This window comes from Thunnus thynnus, chromosome 4 (genome assembly GCF_963924715.1).
Source record: "Thunnus thynnus chromosome 4, fThuThy2.1, whole genome shotgun sequence".
NCBI classification, from domain to species: Eukaryota; Metazoa; Chordata; class Actinopteri; order Scombriformes; family Scombridae; genus Thunnus; species Thunnus thynnus.
Window position 1 is genome coordinate 9,903,656 of NC_089520.1, and position 25,865 is coordinate 9,929,520.

Below are 25,865 nucleotides of genomic sequence, written 5' to 3' on the forward strand. Positions count from 1 at the left end.
ATTTTATACTTTATTAAATGTTACATGTGTGCAAGGCATGGGGTGCAATATAAACTGCAGCATCCAACCATGTTTGGCACTGTCCTGTAGACATTAGCTTCCATATTGATTGTTATGTCTGACATCAATCTCTGCTGACTATATGAACAGTAAATTGATACTAATGCTTATTATCTCACAGTAATACAATATAAATCATTGTAAATAACAATTCAGATACCGACCCTGTGGACTTCTGACACACGTTAACTCAAGCGTGACCCGAACAACAGCACATGAACGAACCGTGCTGTTGATGAACAAGGGGGGATTTTGTTACTATCATCTTTTCATTTTATTATTGCATCTTTCAACATCCTACTTCAGATAAATGTACAGAATATATATTTTCTGTATATAAAAGAATAGAATTTGAGGGTAATTGACTCCGCCAGCCTGCCAGCCTGTGTTTCGGTGCAGTGGATGAGCAGTTTGCCATAAGCATGCATTGATGCTCACGGCTGCCCACAGCTACATTGTCCCCGATTCACCTCTCACCCTCTCTGCTTTGAATGATATTTCAGTGCTGCTGCTAAAAATTATGACCAGGCAGTGTGGGTTTTTTAGCATTTTGTCAGGCACAAAAGTGGCAAATACTGATGCTGCATTCATACAGTGTGTGTATTTGTACACAGAGCATAATATTTATTTTGTCATTTATTTATTTCATGTCATTTATTTTGTTCACTGGGGCTGGTTTGAAACAAGCAGCAACTACCACAGCTTGAGGCTGAAGCCAATGCGGAAGTAACTGAAAGTGCAATGTCACCGACAGCTGCTACATGCTCCAATTGACTCCCATTCAAATAGCATCAACTTCTCTCTAGAAATACTAAGTCAATCATGTTTTTCAACAACTATGGTCTTAATCACTAAATTCAGACCCTCTAATGAGTATAAAATAGGATTTGATGTTGGCTGTGTGGGAGTTGATTGACAGCTGTAATTGATAGTTCAGTCACCTATTGATCTTGAAATATTTCAGTAAGGTTCATGTTAATTGATCATGATTCCTGGCCTGGCCTGCGTAATTTAGCTAAAGTAGCTAATGTTATCCCAAGTTACACTGCTCTGTGTTTCAGTCAAACTGACTCCAGTGCTAACCAATGGGTGACATCACACATCAAATGGTTACATATGAAGTCGGGTGATAAAGAATAATTATATCAAAATGGCTAAAAATCTTAACAATATGCATGTTGTCTTCCACAATGTCTTTTTTTCATATTACCAAAGTCAGTTTTTTATTTTATTTTATTGTTCTATATATAATGGCAGTGGCATTAATGAACTTATTAATAATACTAAACAGCCAGCTATTGCTTAGAGCCAAGAATGAATCGTGATCAATAGTTCATGAGAATTGTGTGTCTTTGAAGCCATGTTTGACATGGCGCTTTCAATACATATATATTTTTTGAAATATGTACTTTGTAAATTTACTAGAGAGGGAAAAGGGCCTGACAAAAAGAGGTTTTGTTACAAGCTTGGAGTAGGAGAACATATTGTGAGAATAGGTGTGAAGGTGAAAAGAAAGAAGAGGGGTGAAAAACACCAATCCGGACTCTCAACGAAATCCCTACTTCTCCAAACTCAGACAAAGATTCTGCTTGTCAGTTACACAGACAGAGAGAAGCATGAGGCGTGGCTCCTTTTGAACTTTGCAACCCGACCCCGCCACTGTCCGCTCCTACCTAAACCCTAATCCCACTGTAAACCATCAGGCCATTATTCATTCAAAGTTTCCTCTCTGAGGGTTGGCTTACTTTCAGCTCTGTCCTGCAAGCTTCCTGTGTTTGTAGGTCAGGAACAGACAGTAATCGGAGACAGTAGGCAAATAAATCATTTATTCTTTCACACAATACACCTATTTTATCCATTTCATTATTTATTACCTGGTGATCATTGATCAGTGTCTGACATATAATAGAAGACACTATAATTTAGCATTCACTCTTATTTTTTTATCAGTTACTTAGATAGTGGTATTTTATCTTGTGCTATAAGTCATTTTATGTGAGAAGTAACACTTTTTTAGACTTCTGACACAAAAATCTTGCTTGTTATAGTAAGTCAAATATATACTTTCTCCCCAACATAATGGGACATTTTTTGGCTACATTTAAGATATAGCTGTAATCAATCAATTAAACATTAACGTATATAATATAATTTTTCAGTCACAGAAGCTTAGCCATGCCTGATGACCCTAACACTGTTTAATGGCATTACACTACACGTACTCCAATGATGACATGGATGTCATGATTGATATAATTATTTAACCTATCACAATGGACGATGGATGTGAAAGTCACAGACTGGTTCACAAGGCCACAGTGCTATGGACGTTTTTTTTCTTTTTAACTGCCAGGTCCAGTTAGTTGATACATGGAAACAGAGGCAAGGCAGCCACACTGAGGGCCATGCTTCCCAGCATCCCTCCCTCTCCCTGTTCCCGCCTCGGCGTCCAAGAGCTCGGGCCTCCGGCTGTGTAGCCATGACAACCAAATGAGGTAAATGGTTGCAGGAGAATCCTCATCACGACCACCACCCTCACATGCCTCTTTTAAGTGGTGCACTAACGTTGTATGTGTAAATCTTTCTTGCTTGCTATTCCCCCGTCCAATGTGACGATCCCTGTTTGGAATTGCAAATATCTACACAAATGTTTTTTGGGTTTTTTTTAGCTCATTTTTCTCTGCTGTGTGCCATGATTCTGCTTTCTTTCTAGCCAACATTACATGCCCTGTGGGTGAGGGATGTTTTCATCCTGTGATTCTTTGACTACAAATTTCTTAAAAAAAAAAAAAGAAATTGTTAGACTGCCTCATATACTCACAATAAGACATGACAAGGAGAAATGAATCATCAGCATGAGGGATAAAGAAGCACAAACCTCTGTCAACCAAAATAGTAACTCCTCCATGCAATGCCTATTAGCTAAAGAATTTGGTGGAACTGGATTGTATGTCAATTCCTTTTTGTCTGACTTATCTTTCCATCATATTGCACAGAGATTGTCCAAATGCACACAGCTCAGAATGAACACAATTGTCTGTGAGCACACTGGATACCTTGAAGTCTCAAATTTTTCTAACACCCTTTCCAAAAATAGTCCAGCCATTTGCATACCTGCAGTGTGATAACAGTGCTGCTGTGTGAAACAACACACTGTGCTGTGTTTACAGATGAGCCTCTCTCATTTGCTGCTTTGACAAGACAAAATCTGTCAACTCAGAAAATAAAAAGGGAAGAGGTTCACGGTTATTATTGAGTCATTATCACTTTGCAGTAGGTACTGGTTTGCTACACAGTAATAAATTGCTGTAAAAACACAGCCAAATTCTAACAGTAAGGTACCTGTCTTTCTAAATACGGTAAATACTGTAAATTTTTATGCTTTTTGGAACCAAAATCCAGAACCGACATTAGGTTAGTGTAAGATTTGATGGTAAAATACACTATTTTTATTTTCACCACTGCAGTAATGGAGGGACGGAAGCTAAATGCAACCATCAACATCATGTAATCATTGTTCATCCCCCTTTGTAGAATCAAATCATAAAGTCAGTAACAACATATTGAGAAAACAGAATTACATTTGTGCATCTGGTTACCCAATTAGGGATTATGTTTAATTTTTGGTAACATTAAATTGGTAATCCTAGCAAGCACCTAGCAGGCACAAGAGAGCATTTTCAGGTCGAATGTTTGAATTACTGGTATATAAACATTATTTTCACTGCTGCTTGCAAGTCTAGTTTAAAGATTACATTTGGATGACTGTTTTCTCTTGAGCTACATATCAGTGAATGCTATTGTTAGACCCCGCCTGATCTATACCTACACCTTGTTTATCCCACTCGCATTTCATAATTAATAATAGCCTGCTGTGTTACTTTAGTGTTACTTTATATAGGTTCATCTTAGCTCAACCCAAGTGTGTTTCTATGCTGTGGCTAGGTTGCTGCAAAGATAATGTAGATTGTTGCTGGCAAGCTGTACTAAAACCTTGGACATAATAGGTGATTTCCAGGCAACATTGTTTACTCATACAAGTGTTACATGTTGTTTTCAGGTACTTCATTGTGATTAATGCTGAGAGGGGAAGACAGGAAAGCTCACAGTGAATCCTCGTGACCACTCCTCTGAGGAACTTGACGTCAATTCATAAAGGTATGTTAGGTATCCTTGTTTAAAATGTTTCTCTCTGCCATTCAACTGGCCATTCAATTGAATAAGAATCACATTTCCACTGTTGTTACATTCTCTACATGTAGGCCAGCACTTGATTAAAAGAAAGCATTACTGGTCTTCCACCTTAAATATTATTAGCCGCCCTTGGAGGTTGGTCTAAACAGGTGTACAATACGTATGATGGATGTTGACATACAGAGGCCTATATTGCATTAATAGTAAATGATCATCCTGCTACTTCATCTGATTTCTCACACTTAAATAGAGACCCTTAACAAATACAGACTAGAGGACAGAAAAAAAAATTTTATTTTTATTTATTTTTTTTACCAAACATCAATATACAGCTACACATATGGTCTGTTTGACATTTTGAAATGCATTCATCTGCAGCAACAATGTCACACTCTCCTCCGTCACTTAATTTAAATTTGAGCCATTCTGACATTTATCTGACAAAACATAACATTGATTTTGGTATTTTAAGCTATGTCAAGACAAATTGTATGAAAAGCAGCCACCAGTGTCTCTGCTTTCCAGGATGAGCGATGCCAGAAATGACTTTGGGGACTGGCTGAGTAAATAAATGCTTTATTCTCAAAGGTTTAATAGAAAAATAGACATGAATCTGAACTGTATACTGTAGGTAACTCAACAGTGCATGCTCTAATGTGCTGATATTTGTTACTTAATAAAATGGGTAAGAGAAAGGAAATTGTCATGCGAACATATGCTTCAAGCTAACAGCTAAGCTAACATAAGAATTTGTTAATATACAGTAACTACACAGTAGTTGGACATGATAATGATATGTATAAAAACTCCCCCTCTCTGATTCCTTGACTAAGGTCTGCACCTACAGATATCAGTTAAGAAAGCAGTTTAACATCTGTTAAAGGAGAAAACAACTCAACCTAATGAATCCACTTATGCTATTCTTGTGAGCCGTCAAATGTTTAAGTTTGATTTCTGAATATGTGAACCTGCTCCTCTCATGGCAACAAATGGAAACCCGCTATTTGGACTTACACTGGTTTTGTACTTTTTGTTAACTTCCTAAATTTTCTTCACATCCTAAATATCACAAAAATATTCAAATTTTCTCTATGTGTGAACTTAAAACTGTAGGAACTCTAACTCTGGATATGAGCAATATTAGGTCTTGTTCGCTATTATTGACCGAGCTGTCATAAGAAATAGGAATGGCAGACTTAAAGTATGAAATTTAGTGGCACTCCTCCTTAGGGCCGTACTTTATCCCATGTTACAATTGACTGTTCACTGAGCCCCACCCTCTTAGTTAGTGTTGCTACACCTGTCATGGATTTCATACACATACGTATGCAGTTTACAGTGATAGCAGTGGCAGATTTACCACTCAAAATCTGTTGCATTTTTTTAAACAGTTGTTCTTAGATTCCACACAGTAGTAATCAAAATCAGGCTTGTTATTAATGGACAATCACTGTTAAGGGGAGGGGTTTAGCCAGCCCATCCTCACAAGAAAAATGACAGTATTTGGTCTAAAATTCAGGCCAGCAAAACGATCTATAGATATGTTTACACCATCTAGTAATAATGACCTGGGGAAGTGTTATAGTTCAGGTAACGTCAATATAAGGTGACTTAATAAGATGATTTTTGCCTTGTGGACTTTGCTGCAGGAGACCACTGTTCCAACTCGTGGCTTGAAACTTCCCATTTCCAACAGCAAGTGTCATGTTTCCAACTGCGAGTCGAGACATTTTTTTAACATAACGTCATGGTCTTTACTGTTACCATGATGATGAAGGTTGTATAACTTTAAGGAAGTATAAACCATGTTTCAAGTGATCATTTTACCCCAAATCATGATCTTTCCATTACCCTAGTCAAGTGGTTTTGTGCCTTAACCTAACCAGATCTTAGCCACATAATTATTTTTTTACAGACTGTAATAGTTTTGGAAAACGGCATAAACATCAGACCAGCATATCTGGGAACTTTGGCTTGCAACACATCCCCACCCCCTTTGGAGGTAAAACAAGTGACAAATGACTCACCCTAGACTTTAATGTAAAATTATTAATTAATTTGTATGTATACATATTTGTATGTATATGTATATTTAATAATTAATTTGATCCATCTTCAGTCATGTCCCATTGGGTCATGTCCTTTCAGGCCGCTAATGTCAGCCTTACAACAAATGACTTTTCAGGCGATTTCACTGTTGTCATCTCGATCATTTGATGAGAGGTGGTCATAAAACTCAGCCCAAGCTGTCTTAAGTCAGTCTTTTTCTCGTCTTGACGTACCGATACAATCGAACATGGTTAATATTATTGGAAGGTAAATGCGCTCTCTCCAGCACCAAACAGTTAACAGCAAACCAGGTAGTCACTGGTAACGGCCAAAAAAACTCTTCAGATACCGTCACACACATAATAGACAGTGAATTAACAGTGTTATGAGTGTGTGTTTAATTCAGCGTGTATCTGATCCACAAACCAACACTTAATTTAGTGAGAAATCTTAATTTTTGAAACAGTTCGCCACTCATTCCCATGGTGCTCTCCCACTAAAATAGCACAGCTAACCAATGGAGGCTGGTAATGAGTTGAGGCAACAAAATGTAAAGTCTGCACAGAAATACTGCTGTATCAAATTTTGCATGTCAAACAATAAAAAAAACCCTCCAGTTTACAATTTCCTTAATTTCCTCAAAGAGCAAAAGACAGTAAAAAAAGAGATCTGTGGCTTCAGGCCATCCACTGAGATTATGAAAATGGTCAGCTGTTGGTCACTTCATCATGGGTTATAGTGACGTTAAAGTCTACAGTTATAATATTAAAAGTCAAAGTCGTGAATGTTGATCCTGCATTGAAAGGAAATCTCAATTTAATGTTAGCTTGTAACAGCTAGCTCGCTAGCACTGGCTGCAGCAAGCTGGCTTGTTTGTTGAAACATAGGTACCAAAAATAACGGCTTTACCTGCTTATTCTCTGAAGTGATTTTATGTCAGTAATCATAATAATCCAAATTCAAAGTGTGCCTAAATGCTGAATTAACCTCTGCTCAGATGAAATTGTGACCTAACATGCTAAGGTAAACATATGGTCTCATTTCTGGTTGCTGGCGTTTCTGTGTGACTGATGTGTTTCTTCTGCTCTCAACCTCGTTAATTTAGATATATTCTTCATTGCAGCGGCTAATTACCCTCTGTACATTTAAATGTACACTAGTACTGCTCAAGCACTCATAGCTTTCTCCTTTTAGCAATTTTCTTGCACGCTATTTAGTTAGCTATAGTTACTTTGGCTTAGCAGTTAGTGATGACACTCATCAACCCCTATTTCTTAACTTTTTTCTATAATAACGATACTGATGATCCTTATTTTATGCTTTTAAATTGGCAAAGACCTCGGAATTTGCATTTACCACCAGTCAAATTAGAGGTACTGTTTTCACCCAAAAAGGGGTGGGGCCATGACGCAAGGGCAAAGTACCCGGATGTGCTGCTCTCATCTAAAGGCCGCTCTGGAGGTTCTCTGTCAATCAAATCAATTTTTATTTATATAGCGCCAAATCACAACAAAAGTCATCTCGGGGGAAATTTTCACATAGAGCAGGTCGAGACCATACACACTTGGCGACAGCGGCAAAGAAAAACTTCCCTTTAACGGGTAGAAACTTCAAGCAGAACCAGGCTCTTGGTGGGCGGCCATTTGCCTTCACCGGTTGGGTTGAGAAAGAGAAAGGAAGAGGGAAAGGGGGGGACAGAGTCTCAACAATCATAACCATAACAATAACAGTCTTTCTTACTACCGCTGCTAGATGGCATAAACATAACTATGGGTCATTTTTTGCCAGTTGAATTTTAGACCTATTCTGTCTTTAATTATGAGGATGCACTGGGTTCAGTCAATTAGCCGTTACAAATGAACATTAATTTCCTGTGGGCATGTGACTTCAAGGTGTCCCACATTACTTGAATTCTGGCAAATACAAGACATCCATACAGTAGATATCTTACACTGTTTAGATGGATGTAACATTTTCAACACAACATGTGACATCACATAATTAATGAAAATATACTGTGACAATACAGGCTGGTACCAATGATATGACACATCCTTTAAAAGAGTGTACAAGGATTGCATTAGTTTCCTGGGAAAGTTGTCATGCTTTTATTGATGCTGCTACTAACGGAAAAATAACAAAATAAGGCCACATTATTTTCTTGTCATTTCTGCAACACGTGCTTGTTCTAAAGGGACACAGGCATTCGGAATTCCTTTTTATCTTTTGTTAACCACACAGAAAGGATGACTCTATTTGCTCTTGGCTCTTTTTCTATCCTTCACTTGTTTGCATTTAGAGGCTTGACATTCTTTCTGCTTCATATCTCAATTTCGCTGAATTATTCATGCTTTACAAGAATGTGAGAAGCAATGTAACATACCTTAGCTTTCAGGGGGAAAAAATACAAATAGTCCTGCTTTGATCATTTAAAATCGTAATGATGGAGGATTTAAACATACAGAATGCAAATAACAATCAGAAACCCATAGAATTTATTATTTATGATATTTATTATTATTATTTATCTATTTAAATCAGACTGTACTGTACTGTGCTGTCGCTCTTGTGAATGCAAATGCTGTTGATACAGTAAGAGTTGTGACTTTTCCTGGATATTAAATCAGTAGCTTTACTAAAAGACACCAGAGGAGCTTTAGTAAGAGGACAACAAGATGACTGTGACTTCATGATGTATTTATTTGTTTAGTGAGTTATCCATTTCTGAGATCCAGATGTCTATTTATTCCTCAAGAAACTTGCCCACCACCCTCATACAGTAGATTGTTATGAAGTGGCCCCACCTGTTATAATATAGGTTAAAGACTGCTGTATGTATAAAGCGAAGTAAGAATGCTGACAAGAAGAAAATGTAAGTCTTTGGAGACCATAACTTTATGACCAAGTACAATATGTGTATACAGAGTGTGATTTGGCTATAGTGCTGTCCTCTGTTAAGGAGCTATCCCTTCCTTACTAAATAATACATCATCCACAATAAAGTCTGTGTATGCAATCTATTCCTCACCTAAACCTAATCTTTGGCAGATGAAGACAAAACCAGTCTACATGTTGTAATTAGGGGTTTGCCAAAATTAGGTCCACCATTTAAAGTGCATTATTTGACACATAGTTCTATGTAGACTCTATTTTAATACCATATTTGCCCTAATTTTCCAAGATTATACTGTAGATAATTTATGGATATCTTTCTACACAGTTCACAGTTATCAATCTAAGGAGAATACAGTATAGTATATTCTCTTGATTTATATGCTTCTTTGACTGTACATTTTTTTATTTTGTACATAAATTTGCGATTATATAATAAATATACTGCTGAAAGAATGTGTAGACTCACTGGAAACTCATCCTGCTTCAGCTACCTAACATTTCGCCATTATACAAATCCTTCTTTTTTGACTGACACGTCTGCTACTGTCTAATTTTATATGCAGAAGGAACAACAGTATTTGCCTTCACTGGTGCTTGTGAACCACTTTTGAATGTTAGTGAGTGAGGCTGTCCAAAAAAGACATTGTAAATGGCAGGATATGCCAGCATATCATGTTATGGGCAGTACTGAGGTCACTGGTCAATGACATCCTTTTTTATGGGATCAAGTATTCTGCCCTACACAGTTAATTCCTCATTTAAAGTCATCTGAAAAGGTCACGCTAACTTTGATGTTACTTTACAATATTTCAGACTCCAGGGTTGGATGTGTTGAGAATTTATTGGCTTGTGTAAGACTAATGTGACAGCACTGCAGCAACACTTCCTTTTTAAAAATCTTTTTCTCTTTCATTATAAAGGTTAGCCTTACTTTATTTATGTAAGCCTATAACATTGAGTCAAGTGCCAATGGCCATAAAAGATGCCCTCTCAGCCAAAAATACTCTCTACAATATCATTTTGCGAGTGGAGCAGGACACTCACTAATTCTTTATTGGGACTTTGGCTCATTCCTTGGGAATGTCCTTTATTACCGTATTTTAGATGTCCATGTGCAAAGAAAGCAACTGCAACCGTACCAGGGCAAGATCCTACCGTAAAACAGTCCTGGATATTCACCAAGGAGGAAGCAGCATAAAACTTGTCACATCTAGCACACACTGTCTGCGGTGTCCTCTTATTGTTTGAAGTACCGGGACCAGATGGGCCCTGAAAAGTAAATCCTTCTCATTCCTCACTCTCTTCCTCATCCCCCTTGGTGCCTTTACTCCAACGCTGGAAGCAATGAACAGTTGAAGCCAGGAAGAAGCTTGTCATGATGGCCACAACAGACACTGAGATGCCAGAGAAAATGATGATGAGCAGGTCTGTTAGAGTCAGGGTGGCCTGGCACTCACGGAAGCTGTCCTTCGAGAGCTGGGTCAGGGACACGCGTCTGCCATCCATGGGGAGGGAGCACTCCATGCCTTCCACTCCTGCATCAAAACAGGAAATAAGATTAGACAGATTTACTAAGGAGGCTGAAGCAGAGGTTCAGTGAATGATGCCATGTTTATGGTCTTCTGGACAAAGATATTCACATTGTAGTCATTCAGAAATTACATCATTTAGCAGAGTAAGCAGACATTATGGTGTATTATTGTGCAGTATGCACAAATGTCAGCAATTATTCTTTCAATTAATAGGTGTATCGTTAACAAATGGATCTCTAGAATCCAAAAGGATATAGACAGATTAAAGGTGTTTGTGATTTTCCCATTAGACTCATGGCTCATACAGCCCACACATCTTACACCTATGAGGGTGGTCTGAAACTATCGTAGAGACAGAGTGCACTTCTTAGTTACCTTGTTTGTAAGCATTCAGCTATTTGATTCAGATAATACTGTGTTGTTGAACATCTAAATTCAACAGGGCAATGTAATGAAAGAGTGGGAGCTGATTTAATAACTGTAAGGTCGATCAGAAGTCTTCGTTTATGAGTTGACGTTGCACTGTGTATACAGTACACCCACCCACAGCATAACTGTAGGTTCACTGTGGGAATAAAGTCGAAATACTAAGATAATGTGAAGCACTGTACAGTATGCTGTTAACTATATATCTATCTACTGTACAGAACACATCATTATTTATTAGTGACGCTCTATTTTTGTTCTTCAGTGTGGTGTAAACTGTTGTGGATGGTGGCTTTTCTTTACAAGCCCTTGCATCTTTGATAAAATTAAATAACAACCATTCAAATAACTTAAATGATTTAATGCCACTTGCAAAAGGCAAACCTCTGAGAATACATTTCTTTATTAAATGTGGCACCTGGTTACATCTCAGAAATCTGCTGATAATATCAGTGAAGGGCATCGTCTGAGACAGGGGCACCTTGACCAAACTCATCTCAAGATATGGCATGATAAATCAGTGAGTGCTGCTCTCCGCGTCTCTGTCATTTTCACATAGTTTATTGTTCAGACATCAGTTAAATGGAAAAGGACACTGACGATGGCTTAATGGATTTCAACGGTACAAGTCTTCCTCTCCAACTTATGATGACTGATGAGAACAGCCCTGGATCATTAAGGTCAGTTTTATCATGTATATGTTAAATACTGGTGACTGATACTGAAACTGCAGTAGAAGGTGTTCAGTTTCACATGCTTAGAGACTCAAGTTGTTGTACTTACAACTTTGTTAACTGTTCAGGTTAATTTTACACTTGTTAATCAGACAAGACAGTTCCAAGTCTATGGATGATACATATCTCATTACTGTCATATCCATAACACTACAAACACTTAAGGCAATAAGATATGCCTTTGTAGTCAGTAAGTTACCTTCATATTGGTGGTGCAGTAGAAAAAACAAGACATATTGATGTGGATGTTAGCTTCTAGGTGGGTAGTATAAAGCCTTGCAATGTGGGTGGCTACTTTCCACTGATATTGCACATGCAAATGCACACACTTGGCAGTACATCAGTTCTGGGTTTTTGCTCAACAGTCAGCACAATTTGCACTATGCTTTGTTATCATATAAATGCACAGCTCGTCTTGGCTACAGTTATGTTCATTTATTAAGCCACTTTAATTCTAAGTGAAATCTGCTATTCTTTGTTGATATTCAATATTTAAAATTTAAATGTGGCATTACCTATTATAGAAATATGAATAATTCAAATTGAACAGAAAACACGATTAACAATGAAATAATAAAAATTCTGAAATGATGTACTTGTGTTTGATAAGTAAAACCTTGCTGTATATTAACAAATAGTTGTAAAGAAAATAACTTGAACCAGCTCAGTGTTATGTAACAATGGAAACAGAAATAATAGAAAAATTAGTGATGGAATGGAGTCCATGCTCCTCCGATTGACTCTCTACAGTATTAATTAGGTTTGTAGCTGAACTCTAAAGGAGCTTGATAAAATTTACTGACACTAATCCCTTAATACAAGATACAGATGCTCACATTTCCTCTAACATTCAATTAGTAGAGGATACAAGACGTCACACACACACACACACACACACACACACACACACACACACACACACACACACATTAAAAAGCCAAAATTACAGGGCAACCAAAAGGCAGCAAGTATGTTGTTGTTTTTAATTGCTTTGAATGTATACAATGGATTTGACACACGTCATCATTAATCTGATGAGGGTCTGTGTGACCAAAAGCATTCGTTAATATTACAGTAATTGTGATGGAGATGAGTGTGTGGATGTTTTGATCTCTTTTGATGTATTATTTTTTGTATCCAGCACCTTTTGGACTTAATGTATGTGTGGTAGTTCTGCAACTTCATGCAAGACTTACAGTGTCTATAACCTGTGTATCATAATTCAGGCTCTTTTATCTATTTTTGTGTCTTGCCCCTATCAGAGCATACACAGGTCCTAACCAGGATTACCACAGTCAGAGAGCATCCAACAAATGTTTTCCGGATAAGCTCTGCAGAAAACTCGAGTAGCCTGGATGATCAGATAAACTGAGTCACAGGCAAACCCAGTAACAAGAATGAGGCTTCAACCTGACAAGGAGCCAATACCAACAATCTAGCCAAGGAGGAGCAGACTGTTTCCTTGCATGTTTAATTCCAAGACATGTCTGAGTGTGTGTGAGAATCACATATCACAACAAATGGATAGCCCGTTGCATGTGAGAAACCTGCTCATTCACATTGTCTGAGCAAAATAAACGTCTACTGGCCTTACAAACAAGTGCACAACATGTTTAGAGGTGGTTAATATTATTGGTGACAATTATGAGCTGGAAATGTTTTATTTTGTCAAAAAAAAATCCAATATTCTCAGAATTGTGTTGCATAACTAACCATATGGCTCACACTTTAATAGCAGCAGTTCAGTTATAAAAGTACAGTTTGACTCAGCAGGGCTTTTAAAGGAGGAATTATTTTACTGTAACATTTCCAACTGTTCTCACTGCATTTTGTGAATGGCAATAATGCGAGCTTGAACTATAAAAACATGCAAGATGTGACTTGTGAAATCCTGTGAAATAAAATTACTATTGCTTTCTTTTAATGGTACACGGCAGCAGATGAGATCCACACACAGTTTACAAGTCCAGGAAGGCAAAAATAGAAAATCCTCTTCAAAACATTTATTGCAGCTCACCACATTTTGCAAAAAAAAGTCCCTGTAATGTGCTTTTGAGATGGATTTTGTACAAAATCTCTTCCAATGCCTGACTGTTAAATGATACAACATAAACACTAGAGAAATAAATGTGCAAATAAAGCATTTAGAGACAGGCAGACACAGACAGAATGCACTGACCTTTTGTGTTATTGTGACACACTTTACTAAAAACCAAGAAAACTTTGAATAAATCTGAAAATCCAATATATTGGAGAAGCTGTCCTGTGTGTTTGTGCCTGAGATAAATGAATCATATTTATATTCACAGTGTACTTATTGCATGGCAAAGTAACCCATCACCCCAGAGACTTAGCCTTTGTCTTTGAGACAGTTCTGTCTGGTCTTGCCTGTCCTAGATGCTTGATTAATAACATCTGAGACTGAAATTATCCTGGTGAACACATGGCCCCTGCAGGAGTTACATGATTATCACATTTATCATCATCATAGCAGAGTTAGTGAACAGGTTAATGGTGGACAGAGACAACAACGTTTGGTTATTTTTATTAGTATTTCCAACAATACTTTTGTTAGTTGTTCTTCATATTAGTCTGAGCATCAAAACCTACTCTGAAGTGTATATGCTTATATATTCTGTCTGCTATTTTAATACAAATATGAATTGCGTGTACCGTATAATAAAGTACTGGATTTGCAAGGAGAGATAGCTTTTGGGTGGACATAGTTGCAGTTAAGATCTAATGTTACACAACATGAAGCACAGACTTATTACACAGCCTGACAAAAAGGAGAATTACTGAACAGCTGCGGCATTTGGCCAAAAGTGGAATCTTCTGGAACAAACATAATGATTTCTCAGTATCGCATGTTTGTTTGTGACAACATGTGCACTTCTTTCACTGAAAGATGGTGTCCAGATTTAAAGTGAATGTGGCCTCAGTTTAGAGATGTAGGAAATCAAAACATTGTTGACTGGGAATAGCTCTCTACATTACAATTCTGTTAACAAATATCAACTACTACACCTTACAAACTCCAAAAGCTTTGAAAATGAAACACTTATGTCAAGTTCACATCATATTATACACACTGATTATGAGCAGCCGAGTGGGAAAGCCTATTCATAATATATAGATGAATTGTTGACAGTTACAATATCTCCCACTTGGCAGACACCACCATCAAACAGTTAACAAATTGGTGCCAAAATGGCTCCAATAAAATCCATCATTAATACTTATTCAACTATAAAGAACAGAGCTATACACTGTTTGTTGGCTTCATATTTCACTTGTTAACAAATAGCTATAAATATGTGTGTGTGCACTCCCAAATCACAATAAAATGAGATTTTCTCATCTTCTCATTCTACTGACATGGCGTGAAAGCAGCATCACCATAGTGAGCAGCTAAAAGTCACTAATTACCAACTGACTAATACTGAAATACTTCAGTAGGCTATGTCATTTTTTGCTGAGATGCTAGCTAGCTAGCCATTGATTAGCTCTAAACAGGATACTTCAGTACCTTTTAGTCATATTTCTATTACAGGTATGGGCCTCCAAATTGCAGTGACAGAAAACAAAAAAGAGATAAATGTAAACTGAAAGACAAATGGTAGTGAATGTTACCTTGTAAAATTGCACACATTTATTTCCTTTAAACAAGCTCCAGGTTTTGCCACCAACAATCAATAACAATAAAAATTTTGGAAGCCACTTTTAATTTAGATACTTGTCAGCTGTTTGCACTCAGTGGGCTGTGTGTAATGGACGTTGTATTGCCGCTTCATCACCACATGTTCACATCACTCGTTTGAACATGTTGCTTATGTGTTAGAGTTTAAACACTGACATTAAAATGTTGCTTAAAATTTCAATACATGACATTCAGCCTATAGATGTGATTTGTGTCGTTTACTCGATAAAGTTGGGGGGAAAAAAAGAAAGCTGACAGCTCACAAAACTCAGATCAAACTGTCAAACTAGGCAGTGTTAATTGAATATGGATCAAGATTCTGTTACTGCATTACCTATTTCTCACCTCAAATGCATATATTTAACATATTTTAGCGTACTTGTTTAGCTGTAATTTGAGAAAGTTTGTGACCTGGCCACCATCTTGGAAACAGACATGGAGGACACGGAGGGACTCACATGCACTAACATGCACGAGCAGTTGGTGCGGCTACCAAAACAAAGAAGAGAGAGGCTCGGATAACAACACACACAGAGGGAGTGTGACTTCATTCACTGCTCAGGTCGCCATTACTTCACTATATCTTTACATAGCACATAGTTGTGACATCCAGCGAGGCTCAATGTCATTTATTGCACCTTTAATTATTATACTGGTAAGATCTAGAGAACGGATTATTAGGGATGGGAATTTTATTTGATGTTGTTGAACTCATTACACAAAGAGATATAAAAGGCAGCGAGATAATAAGAGACAGAACAAAGATAGTTCACTGTATGGGGGTGTGGGAGAGAAACTAACTTTGTTTTGTACTTATTCAGGATTATTCTGTTCAGCAATAATATACTACAGGTCCAGAATAGAGTTTCTAAGTGTCCAAGAATTCTATGAATGAGTCAAATGCAGTCGGTGGCATGCTTTTATGTGTTTAGTAGAGTGTGTTTGTATGAAAAGGGTATATATTAGATGTTCCACTTAAACTTATATTAACAAAAGCTGTACTTACTCAGTGGCAGAGAAAACTGATATTTAACAATCGATTTTCAAAACCTATAACTGAGCAAATGAATAAAGGAAAAAGAAAAATACTGAGAGGTTAAAATATGAATATAATAAGAATAGAATATAATTAAGAATTTAGTAAGATTTTTTATATGCTCAGCAAGAATCATAGTGGATGATATGACTAATTTCATTTTTGATGAAAACTACAGCGGGTTAGCTTTGGAAATGGATAGACTGATAATCATTTTTTAGTCCATAAATGACTTCAAACACTATTATGACCTCACATTAAAGGTGGCTGGTGCAGGCTACTGCACAATAATGCAGCACAAATCATGCCCTTACACTATCAGGTATGTCAGCCCACACAGCTATGTTGCATTCCTGGCACAGACAGTTGATGGATTACATTTAGGATTACAGCCAGCCATGAGGATAGGCTATCTGCTGTCTCAGCCGTGATTGATCCACCTAGCTGTGACAGTCTGATATCGGCAGCTTGTTTCGCCTCCCTCCTTCAACACCACGCTGTCTGTCCAGATTGATCTCTGCACCATGCAAAGGAAAAATCACCGCAATCTTGCATCCTCAGACTCCTATACAAGTTAGTAAGTCTGCATTTGTCCCTAAAACAATGATGTCTAGACACTCTACATAGGAAATCCAGTGGAGATAATGACTCACATAACTGTCCCCTCCCTACTTTATTAAATGAGATGAATGTGCTACTCAAGTCCAATAACTGGTAAATGTAAAAAACAACCAGGCAGATATAATTACAGAGAGATGGAAGAAACATTCAGTTGCAATCACAGAAAAAGGAAATCTGAAGGAAAGATTATGAGAGGTTCATACAAGGAGAGGGCAAGAGTAGGAGCCGGAGAGAGAAACAGTGTGGAGAATGTGTGAAATGAATGCACAAAATGACAAGCATTCATGTGACAGTGGGGTGAGGGTGAATCATTCAGGAGGGGATTCCTCCTGCGTGGAGACTCACTGACATCACTGTACCATGGGTATATTCAAAGTGTTTCATCACAAAAGCACACATGCACAACCAGGATTTTTTTTTTTATATTCACACATACAAGAGATGATAGTTATATGTGAACACTGTTAGATGCCCTTTTAATGCTTTTCTTTCATAATTAAAAGCAGTTTGTGTTCACAGTTTATTATGATGAAACAGCTAAATACATAGGTCAAGTTTGTGTTTCACAGTCGACCACACACAGGCCCGCAGAAAAGTATTAATGCATGATGCTGCACACCGCCGGTGATATAAAGCTTTTGGCTTCTCACCTTTTATTTCTGACACTTGGCAAAATGTCTCTTTCTGCTTCTGTACATGCGGCAGCTGATGCTATCACACTGTGTAATTCTGTCCATCTTTTTCACACTCGGCTCTCCCTTGCCAGCACTATCTCTCTCACATCCCAACTTTAAATAAACATGAAATTAGGCCAAGATAAAAGAAGCTGTCAGCCTGTGGTAATGGAATAGATATTTTTTCATCACATACCCATTAGCAGCAAAGATAGCGAGTAATGTCTAGTTGGGCGCTATATCATCATGCGTGTGCTATGTAGTGCCGGTCAGTGGCATCATAGTTTCAGAGCTGATCATGCCCTTTGGTAACAGGTCTCTGCAGAGCAACTCGATAGGCTACGAAGGAAAATTCAGACTTTGACCCTGTCACATGAACTGCTAGTTTGTAGTGAAACTGTTCAGGTCATGGCTAGTGTTGATAGCAATACCACGATGGACCTCAATCTCCCATGGGAGTTGGCCTGCCCTGCCCTGTAGGCAGCTCTGGCTCCAATTACCCTGGCCAATGTGCCGTAGAACTGTGTCACTCTGAATTATACATGGCCTTTGTTCATCTTTAACCCAAGAGCACTGGAGACAGCAGTGGATCATGTTTACACTCATCCTTCCATTAAAACATTTATTAACCTGATTGGTGGCTAATAGAAACATACAAATAGTCCCCAAAAACTAATGCCAAAGGGAGCAGATAATTATTACATCATGTGTGTCTGTCTGGTTGCTTCTCAGTACAAAAAACACTATTGCACTATATTTCTGTGGAAGATATTGAATCAGTCAGATTCACAACCATGTGGAAAGAAATCTATTTTTTTCTATCCAAAGAAAGAAAAATCAGAATTTTGAGCATTTTCCACCCACTCATCATGATGACCTGCAGTAATCAAAGTTATGCAAACAGAAAAGTGTGCTGCTTTGAGAGATCAAAATCACCGGGGAAATCAAGATGTAAAAAATGGAATGGGAATTGGGTTTACAGCATGGGCTCTGCAGCTGCTACATTATGCAGGCCATCACAGAGCGAACCATAGATATGTCAGGATGACTGAAAATAGCAGCACATTTTTTTTGTCACGATTTATTGACAAATTTTAAATTAGTTTAAGATTATTTATTCTGCCGATGCTTTATTTTACAGTTTGCTGAGAGTGGTAGTTTAGGGTGGTGATATCATCAGCCTTATTGATGATATTGAGCAATCAGCTTGCATATATTAGCTGATTACCAACACCTTTACCTCCTCTTGGTGATGGTTTTAACCTCAATGTTCTGTTTCTCTTTAACAGCTAAAAAAACATACTCAGCATTGTTTTATCACCTTGATACTTAAGGAATTGCTCATATAGGTTATTTTAAACTGAGAAATGTTTCAGAAGCCCTTTACAGAAAAACTATACATTACTTCTATTTGGGGTATGAGAGACCAGTGCTGTAATCAAGCAATTAAATTTAATTTGTTCTACATCTGTGACAGTACATTTTTACGCAGTAGTATCCTTACAAGTCCCAAAAACATGTGTGCAGGAGTCCAGTTGGATTTCTAGTAAACATGCTTACGTCTACTTTGCTCTCGTGCTTTTTGAATATCAGTGGGATTGGTTTTAAGAGAGACCACGCTCACAACTTTTCAGCTCTTTAGCTGATTTGTTTCATGATGAAAGAGACATAAGGATGCAATGAGCAATTTCTGTCTTTATAATTGAGTTTCTCTATGATGAATGAAATATTAAGTTGAAACACCCACACTGATGATGGCTGTTAGAGTTGATACATATTGAAAAGCTTATCAAGTCAACCTCATTCACTAATGACTGTCCATCTGTTATTGTGCAACCACTTCTAATACAGCGATCCGGAGAATAGGTCAACACATTTTTTCTGTGATCGAGAGAGCTCAGTCATTATGTTAATTAGGTCTGGCTCTGTGATGCCTGTATGTTTGCACCAGCTTTTTGTGAATCTAACTCGTTATAATCCTCCCTGCTACTTTGTGTTTGTTCAACAGTAGATTTTATATCCATAAAGTTTCAGTGTGACACAGTGCTGGAAACAGAAACATCCACAGGAAATATCAGTCAGCTGTCAAAACCGACTGCTCTGAGGATGGGTGGTAAACACTTTTTAGATTTTGAAAAAAATCCAAAACTTGGTCGGTTGGTTGGTATAAACTTCTGTCATTGACAGGCAGAATAGTCCTTTAAAAATGTGATTAATACAAATACAAGCACTGACACATCCAAACACAGAACTGCAACCATGATGAATCCAATTTTTTAAACTGTACATTCCTCTATCAGTCATCTTAAATAGCTGTATGTGTCACACTTCGTTTTGACCGTCTTGCAGTAAGAACATTAAAGCATTTTTCTATAAATTATACACAAAGGAAAACAAAGACTTGGAGGATATTTTAAGTTCAGTGAAACAACCTTTTGTCCTCTGACCAGTTACAGAACTAATTTGCATTTCCTTAGAGGAGAGGGAGCTAAGATGACAAACAATTGTTATTCCTTTTGCCAAAACGTTATTTGTCATCCAAACTTCCAGCAGGCTATAATTAGCATTACAAAGTACATTCCAGACAGCTTTTATTGGCCAATAATAAACAAAATTATACTCTAATATCAAAATGTAGAACACTTCATATACCTAATACAGATAAGCATGTATGTATGTGTGTGTTTTTCTCTGGATCATAAAGCAAATACTCAATGATGGGGATGTAAGAGCTGCATATGAGGTAAGATAGATATTACTAACTCAATTTGAGTGCATATGCACTGGGGCCAGTTGGTAGCCATGCCAGCAGCTTGGCCAGGCCTTTGGCTTCTTCTTTGTTGTTGATGTCTGTCTGGCCAGCACTGCTAATGCAATTCATTATGCCTTGCAGTTGACAACACTTAGAACCCGTGATTAATGCATTTGCAGCCTCCTACTAGGGGGAATCAGGTATTCTTGCCAGTTTGTCAACTTTGCTTCCTCACAGGCCCAAACTTATCTGTTTTTGGGGCAAATGCAGAAAGAACGGAGAGGAAAGCGAGAGCAGTATCGATAGCACAGAACACCGTGGCCTAAATGTATATAAGGAGTTTGCTTTTGTGAGTTGTCAGCAGTTTGCGACATCCAGTCTGTGTTTTGGGGGAGTTGAATTAAAGCTTTTGCCAGCTATAAACAATTAGTGTTTGAGTCAGACTTTTACTTTTTTAATTTGAAAATATAAAAATAACAGTTTTTGCTTAAAAAAAAAAAAAAGAAGCACATTTACAATATCACATGTTATGATATCCATAATGTCTAAGACGTTGCATTTGGTTAGATTAACTGTTTTAGTTACTAGCTTTGCCTGAATCTTAGATTTGATTTATGATGCCTGTAATCCTTTTCACACATTGCAGAAGATTTGGGCAACTGCAGTTCAGTCTTTGGACAAATGTTGTAAACAGGTCAACATTTCACACTCCAGCAACCTTGGAACACTGACAGAAATAAATGTGCCCGCTCCTTAACCGCACACATTTATACACAAACACCCTGTATCCGAACATTATGTACTGTAGAATATGCCCTACACACATATGTATATACTATATGTCACATACTGTGTGTCACATCTTAAATTCTCACATAAAGCCAAAATCATGTAATGTGTCAAACCCACACTTTGATGTGAATACGATAACAGCACAAGCTACTAGTCATGTGTGGCTGAAATGTCAGATCTGTTTATTTTTGCCTCCTCGGCTCCCACGTGCTGGCTTGCACAAGATAACTGCTGTCTGTGTCCTCTGTATTGTTAAGGACACCAATAGTACTATACATACAGTTGACCTTCAGCCAAAACATTTATTGTTCCCGCTGAATAAAACATGATTATGATTTGTCTCAGAATAAATGGATTCTGACAGGTGTAGTAGATATTCTGTATGGTCTACTGGATTACATGAACACAGATTTAAACAATTGTGTTTTGTGTGTGTTAACAAGGACATATACTGCAACCACTATCAGAGGCCAGCGACTTTGGCTGTTGAGACCAATCAACTCCATCTAAGTAGATCTTACCCACGATACATCTGAAGGGACATGGTGATATCATTGTCTTGTGTTGTTCCTCAGATGCGCATGCACACATTGAGACTGCCTCACACACACACACACACACACACACACACACACAACCCAAAACTTCAGCCCTGTTACCTAACTCAAAGCTCCAGGCTGAATCACAGTGATAGACAATGTCTATAGTATGGGCCCTCAAAAGACAGAGCAATAAATATTGCTTACTTCCATTGGTGTAGGACACTTTTTTGATAATATTGCTGAATTACAGTGTCCACCAAAATGGCAAGTCTTATATAAATAAGTATTATATAAATATAAGCCTTAAATTGATCTATCTCACTACCACGCAGGATAGAGGACGGTGCTTTGTTTATGTGGTGATATTCCATGTGTAACAAGGAAAACTGCAAGCTAAAATGATTGATATGAGTTGTTGTAATTTCTTGTTCCACATTGGAGGATGCTGCGTTTTGAGTAGGAGTCTCATTCTGAATTTTGACATTAATCAAATTTCAAAACAAATCATCCTTGTAGTCCTCACTTTCACGAGTGCTATTGTCTCATATTACACAATCAGTCTCACACATTATATGCTATGGGGGTGGAGGAAGAAAGGGATAAAATTAGAACGAGGGAGAGGGAGGGGGGGTTCCCTCTTCTACAGGGAAAACATAAATAGACCAGAGTGGTGTTATGGCAATGGATTTGCCATAATACTGTTGTGTATGTTGTGCTCGGATACGCTTTATTTGGGTCAAGCACATGAAAAGAAAATGCTTCCTAGATTTTCTTACTCACCGTTTGGAAGCTTGTGACTGTTCTCCATCAGCCATGAGAACAGGTTGGCAAAGTTGCAGTTGCACACCCAGGGGTTGCCCTCTAGCCTCACCACCCGCAAGGAGGGCAACTGACTCAGTGCCCCCACCTTTAGGGTGGACAGGGCGTTACGCTCCAGTTCCAGTTCTCTTAGAGAGGTGAGGCCCAGGAAAGCATCCTCATTCACCATGCTCAGATATGGGTTGTTGCCAAGGCGTAGTTTGATCAGGCTCCGGGACTCCCCAAATGTCCCCTTAGGGATTTCAGTCAAATTGTTGCTGCCCAGGTCCAGGAAGACCAGCCTGGAGGAGGTGCTGAGAGTCCCCGGTTCTATGTGGGATAGGGAGTTGTTTCGGAGGTCCAGGTAGACCAAGTCACTGTACAGAACCAGGAAGTCCGAGGGGATGCGGGGTATCCAGTTGTCAGCCAGCAAAAGCCTGCGCACATCCAAGGGGATCTCATCGGGTAGACGGGTCAGCCCGCGGCCACTGCAGTCCACAGTGTGAGGATCTGGGCACAGGCAGGTTGCTGGGCAGTTTTCCCCCCGGGTCCATAAGACAGAGGATAGCAAGATGAGGATAAGTTGGAGCAAGCAGACACATGGCAACATGGTCATGGGGGTGAAATGAGTTAGGGGGGAAAGAGTCTCAGGGTATGGACAAATAGGAGAGGAAGGGTGGGGGCAGAGAACAGGGTGAGGGTCAGAGGGCAGGAGATCAGGACAAGGGAGGGGAAGGGGAGAGTGAAAGGGGGCGGACGGGGATCAATCCTCGTGAAGGAACATCCTGCTGTTGTGGAGATGGAAATCTGGAAGGGCTCAGGAATTGGGAGGCGGCAGAGCAGCGGCAAAAACACTTTTCCAGGAGATCATGTAGCAAGCTGCTTGGATTGAATAGCAGACCGCCTGCTTTGAAGAGGCAAAGAGAGGGAGATAGTAAGGAGTAGGGAGCGGGAGAGCAAGAAAGACAGAGCTTAACAGAGAGGGGAGGGTAGCTTAAGAGAGGTAAATAGACACGAGCAAGCTGGGACTGATGAGAAGCCGGGGGCACAGACAAGGGAGAAGGGGGTTGAGGAGGGGGCTCTGTCCGCCACGCTACCCCACAGTTGATCTGGCGGCAGTGACAGACAAAGGCAATAAGGTCTCTGACACAAAAGGATATATGGAGCTGTGATTCAAGCATGACAAGCAAGGAGTAACATCGTTGCATCCCTCCATTAGTCCCAGGTCTCTGTGTAGAAAAGCCTGACGGTCTGAAACGAGAGAGAGAGAAGCCCACAGAACATCGCTCAAGTGTGTGGTAAGGTTATCCCCCCTTATTATTCCCTCTCTGAGCTCCCAATGTCCAGCAACATGCTGTGAAAAGACAGCACAGCTCAATGTTACACTGTCCAGCACGATATCAAGGCTGTGTTGCTGTGCAGAGAGAATCCAAATGTCCAGGCAGGAGCTTCATGCACGTAGATCGCAGTGCTGAGCTGCACACAGCCATGCCAATCCAATGTCTGCCTCTGAATCTACCACGGTTTATCTCATGCCCTCTCCCCTCTCCTTATTTCCAGGGAGGCGTGCCTGAGCCATGCTGTCAACATGTGATGTCACTTCCTATAGTGTAAAGAAATGACTATGAGCTATATCTAGAGGAAAAAAAAAACAGAAACATAGAAGTCATATAGTTATAACACAGCTTTATTTCTGAGTGTGTCCTGAAAAATATTTTTTGGAGGAAATTGTCTTTAGAAATGTTACATTCTTCTTGTTATCTCTGCACCTTTTCACTTGATCTGTAATCTGTTAACAATAACAAGCCCTTAGTTTGACATTAAGCCTCGCTGGTTTGACAGTTTTAGAGAACATCTTGTGAAACAGAGGCAGGATTACACAGCCTCTCTGTCACTGAATCTTCATTAGTTGTCTACAAATAGAAAACTGTGACCTTTTAGAATATGCAGCATTAACCTTCATCCATAAATATTTACTAACTATTGCTGGCATTGTGGGAACTATTTTGTTCCTACAATGCCGGCATTAGCACACTGAGTTCTGGTGTAGGTTAATAATGTTAATGACATTTGATATGCCATCTCTATATGAATCAATTTGCCTTCTCTCATTCATACATTTAGATAACTGCTCTATTTTGGATAATAAAATGGAGGTTCCATGAGTCTCAAACCATAATGGAGAGAAGCCGATTATTTCAGTATGTGTATTGAATTGCCTAAATGGGATTTGCTCCAACAGGTAAATGTAATTAGACCAAGGGTGTTGCAGGGGGGACGGTGAATTAGACCTGTAGATGCAGCAGAAGCGTGAAATTTTGAAAGAAAGTAATGCTGTCATGGATGTTAATTGTGTATTTCCAATTCATTTTCACAATGGACATTTAATACATTAAGACATGTTTGCATACATATTGCACGCACACCTGCACGTCATAATAACCAAGCAGCAGGCTATAACATCTATCTCACTTCATCACAAGTAATCTAATAATACAATTCCTTGCTCGAGGCATCCACTGAAGTCAGATGAGTCTGCAGCATCAACAGTGATGATGACTTTGTGCCACAGGGAAAGGAACAGATTTTTCATCAAAAAAGGGAGATTTTGTCAGCATAGATGAGCTGAAAATCACTAAAAGCTGAGGCAACTTTAATGGTTCCCTGTAAACACATTTCAAATTTACATCTTACTATGATCATTCATTTTGTGGTGCTGCTGTTTTATATGCAGTGTTTAAATATTTGCTGGAAGGTTTGATGCTTTTTTTTTTCCAAAAATCCTTTTCATGCAGTTTCTTACAGAGAAAAGCAGTGATGCAATGGGTTTTCTTTCTGATGTGCCACTGTGAAAAAAAAGCCTCTTATAAAACAGAAAAAATATATAATTATAAATAGCAACTTGAATTTCTGCCTGTCCTCATCATCACTGGTGCTGCTATAGAGACTCAGCTCTGATCAATGTGTTCGCTTTGTTGATTAGCAAAGGTTTATATCTGCAGTAAATCTAATATGAGATATATCTTTTGAATTTGAATCAACATTCTTTGGTTGCTTTTT

General features: G+C 38.6%; 1 protein-coding gene across 2 annotated transcripts; it reads right to left on the minus strand.

The window, feature by feature from the left end:
* Positions 1-4,525: 4,525 nt before the first annotated feature.
* Positions 4,526-24,448, minus strand: lrrc38b (leucine rich repeat containing 38b). Of its 2 annotated transcripts, XM_067586507.1 has the most exons (3): positions 23,966-24,448; positions 22,788-23,425; positions 4,526-10,733 (listed from the first exon to the last, which is right to left on the minus strand). In XM_067586507.1, exons 1-3 carry the CDS (start codon positions 24,019-24,021, stop codon positions 10,486-10,488), a joined length of 942 nt encoding a protein of 313 aa, XP_067442608.1. In that variant the 5' UTR covers positions 24,022-24,448; the 3' UTR covers positions 4,526-10,485. The 2 variants fall into 2 exon arrangements, with proteins under 2 accessions (XP_067442608.1, XP_067442607.1); XM_067586506.1 differs by lacking the exon at positions 23,966-24,448 and having other exon boundaries at positions 22,788-23,898.
* Positions 24,449-25,865: the final 1,417 nt, after the last annotated feature.

Excerpts from the sequence above, each read along its gene's own strand:
- lrrc38b (XM_067586507.1), bottom strand. The coding sequence starts at position 24,021 with ATGGAGGGATGCAACGATGTTACTCCTTGCTTGTCATGCTTGAATCAC. Across the intron at positions 23,426-23,965 it reads TGCTTGAATCACAGCTCCAT|CCCCATGACCATGTTGCCAT; the intron begins ATATCCTTTTGT and ends AACTCATTTCAC. Across the intron at positions 10,734-22,787 it reads CAGTCACAAGCTTCCAAACG|GAGTGGAAGGCATGGAGTGC; the intron begins GTGAGTAAGAAA and ends GTTTTGATGCAG.